The following is a 12,736-nucleotide window of genomic DNA, read 5'->3' as shown; positions in this document are numbered from 1 at the left end:
GACTAAACAACTCTCACACAATGACATTGTAAGGCTACCAGTCATGCAATATCAACAATTCCTTGATGTCGTTGTACAAAATTTCAATTATATTAAATGAACGTCTGATACCTTTTGTAAAAACCAGAAATAATATATAATTCTCAATATACTTATTTCCTGAACAACTAAAAGAAACTTGGCCAGTCTGATTCAATAAGCAGAGTAGTCTGGTTCCCTGTGTGTCAACGTGGCAGTCAGGTGATACAACAAAACTCTGAAGTTGGTCTCAGAATAAATATAGAGAATTTTGTGCTCTTTCATTTTTGTATTTTTATTACAACCAGTATATAACTTTCATTTAATATTTTTTCTACAATATTTGAGAATGACAGTTGTTAGATTCTGTGTGCTCGTGCGACTAGCAATTGAAATTGCAAGTACCAGCTCAAATTTCATCAATGCATTAGTTTTATCGTCTTTCAGCAGATAAGAAACATAATGATTTAATACTTGCAATTTCTGAGAAAAAAAGTAATTTACATATCAATTTCATGCAGACATAACTCGATTTACCGTTTAAGTATGCCAGCCCATCCACTAAGTGGCTATGCTTTAACGCCAACATGTTGGCCTTTTGTGATGCTAGACTGGTTTTCATACATTCCATATAAAAAAGATACGGATATCAAACTGTCTATGAAACAAAAAGTCTACTAGACGAATCTAATCCACTGAGCGTTTTGATTATCTCAACAAATATATTTATGGCAAGCACCCAAATGAACCATAATGCAACCTCCTAATATTCTGGTTAGAACTCAATAAATTTAACTCGTGATCAGTTCAGTTACATCTCAATTACATAACTGTTTCAGGCATCAAGTTGTGTAGGAAAATTCCTGGGTTTTTCCCGACTTTCATCAATATTTGCAAAATTCATGGACTTTTCATGGCTGGGAAAAAAACTATCATTTCTCCCAACTTTTCCCCAATTTCCTGGTAGCGTGGGAACCCTGTGATAGTTAATGGAATCAATGTCTGGAAATTATTTCTAAGCAATATTAAATACTGTTCACTATATCTTGTGAGGTACCAATTTTCACTGTTTTTGTGGATGCTGAATTTCAAGACCCGACAAACAATTTTTCTATAATGGAGACACCAAGCCACCAATTTCAGTGCTGAAATAATACAAAAATTTCATAAAACCCCCAAACTAGATGCCTATCAAAATAAATGAATTCAGAGCAAATCCTATAAATTAAAAGCAGGTGACAGTGACTTGGTTTCAAAGTATGACAAACACTGATCTGAAGATGCAACCAGTGCCAGTCTGTGTCGATAGGTGTACTGTATTTGCCAGCCAATAAGGCGATACTTTCTGACCAGAAAATCTTAGCTTCGTCTAATATTCCGAACTTACTTATATATGGATTGTCATCCGAATCGCTTTATTATATTTTTCGTATGGAAAATAATTCTCCAAGAGTACGAAAAATAATGAGCAAATAATTTTTTCATTTTGGGGAAGAGATCATGTATGAACAATTATAGGATTCCACATTGAGTATTTTAAACAATTACATGACTGTCAGCATTAAAAATTAACAAAGATAAGATGTAATTGCGCAGTGTATGTGCATTAGAATTTACAAGTCTGAAGATGAATAACCATGACAAATACATATTCCATCCATTATCTTCTTGTACCTAATGATCAAATATTCCGTATGCCCTGTTGAGAGACAGACAGAGATGTATTCACAAATGTAAATCTGTATCGTTCACTTATGTGATGACCGATTTTACTTGTGTCCAAGTGCAGTACCACATTCCATTATCAATTAATATCACCAGTTAGGTGATTCCCTTCTAATTTTTGTTTCCACTTCCATTATTACAAAAATCACATGGCTTTGTAATGGTATTTACATGCTAACTAAATATGGTGTGGTTGTATTCAGTCATTCCAAGATAACATGTTTGAGGTCAAGATTATGCAGACCAATCAGATTAGCGAGGCTACCAATAGGGAAATGAGGCTACCCATGGGTATTATGAATACTGTACCATATAGCTAAACGAAATGCCAGGTGGTTACTATTGTAAATTTCTCAGCCAGTGACATTTTTTAACTTGCCTATGGAACCAAAAGTAATTTAAAGTACATCTAGCATGAGCACAGTTACTGCCTAAGTACAGGAAGAGTACATGCACTTTAAAGAAAATCTTAGTTGCTGAGAATGGAGAGGTTGTGATACTTGCAAAGGAAATTAAACAGCATGCCAAATGGTCATGCTTGGGATTTAACCTAATGGAGTCTATATGGATATAAATATTGTGAATATTTAAAACCTGATGAAGTATGGTATGTATTTTCATAGTTTACATTTACTGTTTCATTTATTAATGTTTTCTCTCTTTGACAAAAGCTTCAGCAACACGGGGGCAATAAGTATAAAAAAAAGAACAAAAATGTCCACTAAGAGCTGAACTTTCTCTCTCTCCCTCTCTCTCATACATCGGACCATATTTGATTTTTAACACGAGATGCAAAAAGAAAAATGCGATGGAATACATATGCATCCTTCTCTCAGTATCTCTCTTCCCCCTCCCCCCAAAATACATTTTATTATTGGTGATGCAATTTCCCTATTGCTGGCAATCTGAAATAGTATACAGTGATACTTTTAATATATATGAAACCGGAAATTATTATAATTTAATTCCACACAGCATTGCAAGTGTTATCCTATCTGTAACTCAATAAATTTTCAGGTCAGCATCATTATATGTAGCTAAAAGTACATAATAAAGTTTAAAATACAACTTGTGAAACAAATTGCTACTTTTAGTTACATTTCATGAAACTGACTGGAAAGGTTACTGAGTTCCTGGTAGGAAAAACTTCACAATGCTGTGTGGAATGAAGTGAAAAACAATCCAAGGTGTTGATTAACTGATTCTGTAAATATGATTCTCATAACCATCTGAAGAAACATTTTATAATGAGAAACATAATATGAATTCTGTGGTTGGCACTATTTAATCTCGGAATAATGTAAAAAGAAAATAACTTTAAAAAATGTGAGAAAATGACATTTCTTCGATCATGATTTTACTAGATAGTCATTTCTACATGCTGTATAAAACAAAATGGATTTCTTAATTGCTATCAATGAAATAAGACAGCATAAGTGTTTGGTTGTTACTTGAAAACAAGAAACCAAACTGAGATCGCTTTCCTGGCTGACATTTGCCAAAGCTTTCAAAGAAATTTCTTCTAATGCTGTTGACTGAACTAGTTAAACCACTAGTTTTAAGGCTTCTCTATTTTCTATAGCTTCAAGCTGATATCAAGCTAATAATGCTTGATCAGCATTATTTTGTCAAGGGCTGTTCCAGTAAAATATACTGGATACACATGGAAGGCACTTTTAATGTAGGTGACAATTTAGAACTTTGTGTTATTTTCATATAAACCCTCTGAGAAACCAGAGTACCACAGGATACAATTTTTTTTAAGTGCCTTCCCTGGGCACCATTTGAGTTTAAATTGAACAGCCCTTAGCATACTGAGAGGCATTTATACCAGGTAGCTGCCTATAAGCAAATTCAGCATAGTGGTTTCTTTTTGAGAAAAAGTTGTTGAAATGTGGTTCAATTTCTTGAAATGCTTGTCAAATCTGGTGACAGATCAGCATCCTTGGATGTTTTCTGTCAAACCTGATTCAATTCCATAAAACAGATTTTTGGGAAGTCGTCCAAAGGATTTTCTGTTTTTAATAATGGTGGCCATATATTATGGTAGATTGACAATACTGACTTAATGCCAGAATGCTTCCTGTCAAACTGAAGAAATTCAGTTTAGTAGCAGTCACTATTTGTATAGTCTGAATATACCACCCTGTTTGTTTGTACCCCCATACCTATTTTAAAAAAACTAAAAGCATAAATGAGATAAAAAATGAACAGAACTTATTTATTGATTTATAATTTCAAACCTGATTATGACCAGGGAAGCCCTAAAACCATTATCATCAGTCTGTTTCATACCCAATGGAAGTTTTCAATAAAAGACAAGCCTGCTTGCCAGTCATTTCCAGTTCCTGGAAAAGTCCATTTTCAGCTGAGGGGTGGATCCACCACTACACACAGAAGGTAAATGTCTGCTTCTGATATTTACAATGTCAAATCAAGGATAGGAAAGGAATGACAACTACAAATCTGCCTTTCAAGTGGATTTAGCAAGCCATGTAATTTCTATTAACATGTGTGTAATGTAATATAGTTCTCAACTCTCAACCAGATGGTAATTTATTGAATTATCTGGCAGTTACCTAAAAGGATAAACTATGTCACTCTGCTGTTTGAGGAAAGTAGACTCGCCCATAGTGTATGCACCCATAGTGTATGCACTATAGTGCCATGTTAGTATGGAAAAACCATTAAGCATAAAATGTGCAGACTATGACAGTTTTAGTTCCACTCTGGCCACAGTCAGGTTAGAAATTATAAATCGATGAATAAAAGTTCTGTTTATTTTATCACAATATTGATTTTTGTTTTTGAAATCGGTAGGGGGTTACAAACAAATGGTGATTTATGCAAAATGTTTGGTAATGGCAGCCATATTTGATGGTGGACCAGCAAAATCTCTGCAAATCTGAAGACCATTATGTGAGGATGCTTTCTGTCACATTTTGTCAAATTCTGTTCATTATTTATTTTTGAATATGTCATCTAAAGGTTTTTTCCAGTTTAATAAAGACAGATACATTTGACTGAAACTAGTACTGTTTGAAAAGTTGAAAATAGCAAATTTTAACAGATACATGGCCATACCATGACCTTACCTGGTCTTATGATCAGGTGAGCAAAATAATACTGCAAATAGTGTATGTCTAGTAAATTTTTCATTTTTACAATATAAAAACCAATGCCATTTGTACTAAACTAAGAAATACATCAAGTGTGTCAATAAAAGATACCCCATCATATAAAATCCATAAAATTCAGGCCAGAAATTAAAATTAAAATTGAAGTCAATTAAAAAAAGTAATAAAAAGAAACCTGCTTGATGAAACCATTTTTCCAATTAAAATGTTTCTTAAATCATGCTTTCCCAATCAAAATACACTGTAGGTTCATCCACTACCTCAAGACATCCAGCTCTCCCAAGCTAAAATTGATGTCATTTGGCTTGTTTTAGCAATGGAAGTGTCAAAAGGTCACCTGCTTACCAAAGATGAAGTCAGATGAGTGTTGTCTCATCCAGGATGGAGTGGTACCAAAACCTTCCAACTAATCATCTACCACTGGAACAAGTGTGTATACTCCTTCATGAACATCAGACCTTGGAAGGTTGGACAAGTTGTGGCTGTATTATGATCATGTATTATTTTGAGCATATTCCTCCAGGAACATCACTGATTGGCTGTTTGTGCGTGATTTGGATTTTTAACCTAGCTTTAACAATTTTCCAATCATATCGATATGATGTCTGCAGAGTGGCATTTTATAAGTCTAGCACTGGGGCATCATCCATGGATACATAGCGTGTCCCACCCAGTCACATTATCCTGATACTGACCAGTCCTAACACCAACATCTTAATGCTGAGCCAAGCAAGGCAGCTGCTATTACCATTTTTATATCTCTTTGATATGAATCTACCGAGGTTCAAACCCTCGACCTCCCACATCCAAGGCAGATGCTCTAACCACTTAGGCCACCAGAGTGATCCTGTCACTATTTGGAAGACTTAACAAGGTGTTGCTATATTATGATAAGCATTATTTCAGAAATTTATTTTACTATATACCTTGGTTTCTTCTTCAAATATATTATCAGATCATAATATAGGCTGGAGTTATTTCCCCATACCATACAGTTGGCCACATCTCTGGACCCATAATGTGCATGAAGTGACTTCACAACTTGTGAGATACAGATAGGGATTAGCACATGGTTTATGCTTTAACACAATTTGAAGGAAAATTTTTGCTACTGAAAATCCTATGGAAGTGTTGAACAATCTACAGAATGATCCATGATGATAGGTCATACTGAGGTCTGATATCAGGTCTGAGGTAAAAGCTAGAGAATGTCATCTTTGACCTCCATCCCTTAGCCTGATGTCAGTTAGGGAGCAGTTGCACTCAAATGCTATACTAGTGGCAACTGCCTAACCACATGTGTCAGACTGCACACAAGCATCATAATATCTTGAGTTTGTTTAAGCTAGGAGGAGACAACCCATCATATCTTGGACAATAAAGCCAAATCTGAAATATCATCCCTTTTATTAGTGGTCAAAGCAAGTGAAATGTCCTTCTGGTCAGCTTAGTTCATTTTAGGTACCATGTCAGAACTCTTATGGGTCTAAGGAGAATAGAGGTTCCAAGGAGGATAGAGGGTTCAAGGAGGATAGAGGATTCATGGAGGGCAGAGGGTCCAAGGAGGATAGAGGGTCCAAGACAAAATACTGATTCCTGTATGAGCAGTAGCCTATTTCTGGCCATGAAAGCAGGCATGAAAATGAACCATTATGGTGGAACTGCAGTTAGTCTGGGTTGACTGAGAAGCATATTTTGTATTTGAGGTTAAGTCAAGAAGGATCTAGACAATGGTTTAAAATGTGCCTTATTCAACCAAATTGGAACCTGCAAAAGATTCAGTTTTCGAAAAAGACCAAAGCCTTCAGTAGAGACATCAATGTTCACAAGAAGGACCTAACTTCTTATTCTTAAAAAGCTAAAAGAAGATGTTAGCTAACTGTGGCTATGTATCTTTTATAGTCAACACTGGGATAAAATAATTGTCTGCAGTGGTGTAATGAACAGTGACATACAATGTGGAGATACAATGCTGCACTGAGGAGTCAGAATAGATTAAGAAATTCCTAAAAGGCTGAATCAATAGTGAACTGAAGGTACAAATGAGAAGATTTTCAAGTCCTGAATCTAAGGGTGGAAAGACTTGGTTCAAAGTAGTCTGAACTCCATACCGAACTGAGTGAAATGCTGAGTGAAGTTCTGGTATAGGACGAGACTGAATTTGTCCTTTTGACAAAGAATCCATGGCAAAGTAAACAAAATACAAGGGGCAGCAAATGGAAGTTGTCAATGACAAACTGATAGGATTTGGCACCAATTCTTCCATCCAAGGGAAGATCACTCTCATCTGACTTCCACCTTGGAAAACAGATGACTATTTAACCAAATTATGTGAATCAGGTCTCTTTTAGCATGGCAAGGCTGAATTTGTGAGTTAGAAGATGTACTACTAATGGAATATGCATCTGACGAAGACACACATCATATGCCCCCAAGATGTGCAACTGATATATCTAAAGGCATGACCACATGACCCTTTCCTAGGCATGACCCAAGGGCAGGATGCAACAAGTAGGGGAAGTATATAATATTGTTTTATTTTCCATTAAATGTTTAAACTGTATGCAAAACAAGAATGTGATGTCATATTCAAAGATATGTATTTAGTTGGATAAGGCTTTAGTGAAATAATAATAATAATGATAATAATAATAATAATAATAATAATAATAATAATGATAATAATAATGAGTATTACATTCCTACCATATTAATACTATTATACTTCCACAAAAATGGTAAGAGATATGTGACAGTAGTATGTGGTGATATATTTCCGTTATGTTATAAGGGGTTGCTGAGCTTCAATTGCTGAAAAAAACGCAACCAAAGCTCACATGTGTCATACCCAAAAATGGACATCCAAATCACTAGATGCAACTATCTCAGGGGCATAATAAAAACAAATATATACATTAATGTTATACAGCTGACAAGCATTTATAACAAACTACAGGTGAAATTTTAAAAATAATGGTGTCAAGTGATCTTTTTCAAGAAATGTCATCACTTGTGTGCATAATTTCTTACAAAAACTGCTTTGCAGCCAGCATGGATATTGCGATAGTTTGGCTCTTACTTTAACTACCCATGAGTAATACACATCCAACTATCAACAATCTAGACTGTAACCTGCCATCACAGATTGCACCAGCAGATCAGGGTATATACTGCTTTATTAATTAAAATCAGCAAAGAATGAACAATATAGATCCTGATCTGCCAGCCCATTATCTGGACCTTTGTAGTTGGGTGTGAGCTACATGTGATCAAATACTGTAATTACAGTAAATGCACGTGGTCATGAGGTGGTATGTTTTGTAGTTTCAAAAAGACCTTGACGGAAAAATGGGTCAAAGTCGCGAAGATCTTTTTTTGTGAGGAACTTGCTCTTTGATGGATGCAGATTGCAGGTTGGTATCTTACTGCATATCTCAATAAGGCCTCTCAGGTAAAACTGAAATGACACAATAAGGCCTCTCAGGTAAAACTGAATGACACAATAAGGCCTCTCAGGTAAAACTGAAATGACACAATAAGGCCTCTCAGGTAAAACTGATTGACACAATAAGGCCTCTCAGGTAAAACTGAATGACACAATAAGGCCTCTCAGGTAAAACTGAAATGACACAATAAGGCCTCTCAGGTAAAACTGAAAAGACACAATAAATAACATTTATAACAATAGTTTCTCAACCACATTTCCCCATATATAAAGGACTAGCTGCATTGTGGAAATAATGCACAATGGTCACTTGTTGTCCATTAACAAAATCACCATGCAGAATTATAATAACAATTATCTGACAATAATTCCTTAGGGCAACTGAAGTAACCCCACTAATAAACAAAAAAAAACTGCCAAATGTTCACAAAGATCTGCCAGTGCAGTATGTACTAGAAGTTTACTTTTGTTTTCACATGAAATTATGCATAAAATAAATAGCATAAGCTATACTTTGCCGGTACATTATGTGTTGGTAGGTCTGAGTCTATGCTCACAGTTTAACATGCATTATACAATGTACAGTAAACATGGGAGTATCTATGTTCATGTATATTTTGATTCCAACCGCAAACCACATATACTGCATAATACACTGGCTGATGAGTGTCTTTGTTATTTGTTCTACTGATTAGTCCTAACAACTGCATAGATCTACATCTGTTGGCACATAATAATAATAATAATAATAATAATAATAATGAGGACTTTGTAATAGCGCCTAATCTTTAGAAGCTCTAAGCGCATTACATCATTAGACAACACCTATAAGATAAAAAATATATGATGATATGATTACAAAAACAAACACCATGAAATTAGAAAACATTAAAAACCTGAGAATATTTAAGGTAGGAAACATTATTAGGTCTTTAGGTTTGTTCTTGCAGTCGAAATAAGTGAGTTTTAAGAGCCCTCTTGAATGTGATCACTGTCTCTTTGTGTCTAAGTTCAGTGGGCAATTCATTCCACGTTGCTGGGCCCTGGTATGCAAAAGAATGCTGTCCATATGACTTTGTTTTCATACTTGGAATAATGAGTATACGATTGTCAGAAGAGAAGCGTAAGTATCTTGCTGGTGTGTACACATGGGTGAGGTTGGATAGGTAAGTTGGACTAGAGTCCGACAGTGAAACGTAGCACAGAGAACAAATTTTGTGTTTGATTCTGGATCGAATGGATAGCCAGTGTAGGGTACAGAGCAGTGGGGAGGTGTGCTCTGATCGTGGTACTCTAAGTATGATCCGAGCAGCTGTGTTTTGAACTTTTTGAAGTTTCTGGAGCAGATATTGAGATGAACCAGACAGAATTGAGTTACAATAGTCCAGTCTTGAAAGTACTAATGAACACACAAGTGTTTTAGTGGCATCAACTGAAAGGTATTTGCGAATTGAGCTGATGCGTCTCAGCTCAAGATATGCAGCCTTGCAAATGTTCATGACATGTTGGTGCAATGTGAGAGTACTGTCCAGAGTAACACCTAGGTTTCATACTGTTTGTGTGAATTTAATGTTGGTGTTGCTGATATTTATTGTTTGAGGTAAAGGATGTGAATGAGAAAGTCTTTGTGTTGTGATTAGAGGGGCCTCAGTTTTATCATCATTCATCTGCAGCTTGTTACATGTTTTCCATGATTTCACATCAGAAATGCACCTCTCTACACCTTGGATGGCAGCATCTACTTCAGTTGGTTGGCTACATTTGTATATTTGGGTGTCATCAGCGTACAATTGGTGAGACACTGGATGATGATCTATGACACTTGAGAGCGACTGAGAGTACAGAATGAAGAGAACAGGTCCAAGAACAGACCCTTGTGGAACACCAAAACGTAGATCAACTGGGCTGGAGTGTATTCCATTTGCAGATACAATTTTTGTCCTGTTGACCAAGTAGGACTTGAATCACAGTAAGGCTGTATCATGAATGCCAAATACATGCTGGAGATGGTGAAGTAATATATCATGGTTTATTGTGTCAAATGCTGCAGACAATTCAAGGAGAGTGAGGACTGTAATCTTTCCGCTATCCAAAGCAGAGAGAATGTCATTAACTACTTTTAGAAGAGTAGTTTCAGTACTGTGGCAAAGGGCGATATGCAGATTGTACATTGCTAAGAAGACTGTTTTAAATTCAGATGCGATACAAGCTGGGATAGAACAACCTTTTCTAAGATTTTTGATATGAATGGGAGATTAGAAACTAGGTGGTAGTTCTTTAAATCATTATGGTCTAGTGTTGGTTTCTTCAGCAGAGGCTTTACAATGGCAGTTTTGAAAAAATGATGGGAATTCCCCGGATGAGAGAGAGGTATTAATAACATCAGTTAGTGAAGGCAATACTGGATCTAAGCACTCAAGCAGCAGTGATGTTGGAATTGGATCAAATTCACATGACTTCATCAGGATTATACGTATGAAATCCATAGAGACAGGTTCATATGCTGCTAATGGTTGCCACTCAAGTTCTGTATCCCAACTGTATGGTGACGACAAGTCAATTGAAATTATGGTGTCAAGCTTATCTCTAATGGTTTGTACTTTGTCATGAAGAAATCTGCAAACATATCCGGAAGGTCGACTGGAGAGAAGGTAGTTGAAAGTGGTGTAGATTTGTTCCTTGACATTAGCTTGTTAGTAATCTTGAAGAGCTCTTTGCAGCTGGAACTTTCCGCGATCTTAGTAGTGTAGTGGGCTGATTTCGCTGCATGGACTATATTTGTGACATTCTTCTTAGCGGCTTCATAGATTTGCTTATGAATAATGAGTCTGGTGGAAAGCCAAAGCCTCTCAGCTTTACGGTTGTCTCTTTTAGCAGTGCGAAGCTGGTCCCTAACACTGCTATACCATGGAGAACACTTTTGAATTGATACTCTGGACTTGGTAGCTGGGGCATGTTTGTCAAGCAATGAAAGCAGGCAGTTATCAAGTTGTTCTGCAGATTTGGGTCTATGCAGTTTGCATTTGGATTATACCTATCTGTGAGTATATACAGTAATTCAAGAGAAAGCAATCAAAATTTTATAATTCCTTTTGACTCCAGGCATTGATTACAGTTTTCTTGCTTATTATCTAATCTTTTACCTTACAATCACTTTAATATGATGCTGAAAAAGAACATAATTTTTCAAAATTTAGTGCTAAGTTTAAATTTAATCTATCATGCTTGGTCTGGTGTTCAATACAGCTATTCTACTGGTGTTCAATACAGCTATTCAACTGGTGTTCAATATAGCTATTCAACTGGTGTTCAATACAGCTATTCGACTGGTGTTCAATACAGCTATTCAACTGTTGTTAAATACAGCTTTCAACTGGTGTTCAATACAGCTTTCAACTGGTGTTCAATACATCTATTCAATCCATATTTCCCCAATTTAAACTGCTTAGGGACCTTCTTTGTCAGCTGCATGAAGATATGTTCAGACACAGTGAATCAAACATTTATAAATTCCAATTTGTTTAGAATATCATTCATACAGTAAAGCTAAAAATATTTGGAAAACACAAAAAGATGCTATGTAAGGACATAACCACAATCATGTCTTGTATTGAGTTGAGAGAAAGAACCAATTTAATGTTCCTTACAAATATGTCTCTGTCTGATGGCCTCAATGTATCCCTATGCATATAAAGCTTGCTCTTTCTGATGACTCAAAACAAAACACATATTGCAGTTTGGTGTATGTACCTGTTTATCCAACAATTACCTTTATCTGCAAGTTTTATTGGCAATAAGCTGTACTGTATAAATGTGATTTCTGCACTTAAAGAAATGAGTTGTTTTCTTTGAAACTAAACATATTTATAAAAGCTAACCTGAATTACATCTTCTATGTCTTTTGGATCAATGCCAACTCACTGAAAAAACACTGATGAAAAAAATTAATGTTCCAAGTGAACTTTACAATACCTTGTGGTTGTCAAATATTTATCCAGTTCTTTCTAGACATTTCAAATACTTCATGGAACCAAAATAAATTCTTTCAAGTCTAATTTCGTCAGCAAATACAGCAAGGTGATCCCATTTCATTAAACAGGAGTAAACTGCAACTTCAATATAATACTCTGTGACTCCATTATAAAGTGGGAGTGTTGTAGATGATTTACTACCCATGAAGTACAGTAGTTCCTTGTTATAACAAGAGCCCCTTGATGGGCCTGATGCTCTAATGATCAAAAAGAATTTCAGGAATCCATAACAGATTTATTCTTATGTTCTTTTCTCCTTTTTAAATGCTACACAATGAATCCATCTCAGATATTTTTGAGAATTTCCAATATACCAAATTTGGTAAATTACAAAAAAAATATATCTGAGCTAGTATGTTCACAAGGTAAGTGCAGCAAAC

The 12,736-nt window shown here is 35.6% G+C and overlaps 1 protein-coding gene across 1 annotated transcript in view; it reads right to left on the bottom strand.

The window, feature by feature from the left end:
• Nucleotides 1–7,795: 7,795 nt before the first annotated feature.
• LOC149804815 (kinesin-like protein KIF16B) overlaps nt 7,796–12,736 on the bottom strand; it is a 145,346-nt gene continuing 140,405 nt past the window's right edge. Inside the window, exon 36 of the mRNA XM_089944906.1 lies at nt 7,796–8,337. Within this exon, the coding sequence (XP_089801032.1) occupies nt 8,182–8,337 (156 nt within the window). The 3' untranslated portion in view covers nt 7,796–8,181. The remainder of the gene's footprint in view (nt 8,338–12,736) is intronic.

Source organism: Sinohyriopsis cumingii, chromosome 2 (genome assembly GCF_028554795.1).
Source record: "Sinohyriopsis cumingii isolate HCF-2022 chromosome 2, ASM2855479v2, whole genome shotgun sequence".
Lineage (NCBI taxonomy): Eukaryota > Metazoa > Mollusca > Bivalvia > Unionida > Unionidae > Sinohyriopsis > Sinohyriopsis cumingii.
The sequence above is the reverse complement of the archived record's forward strand: the minus strand, read 5'-3'. Positions and strand labels throughout refer to the sequence as shown.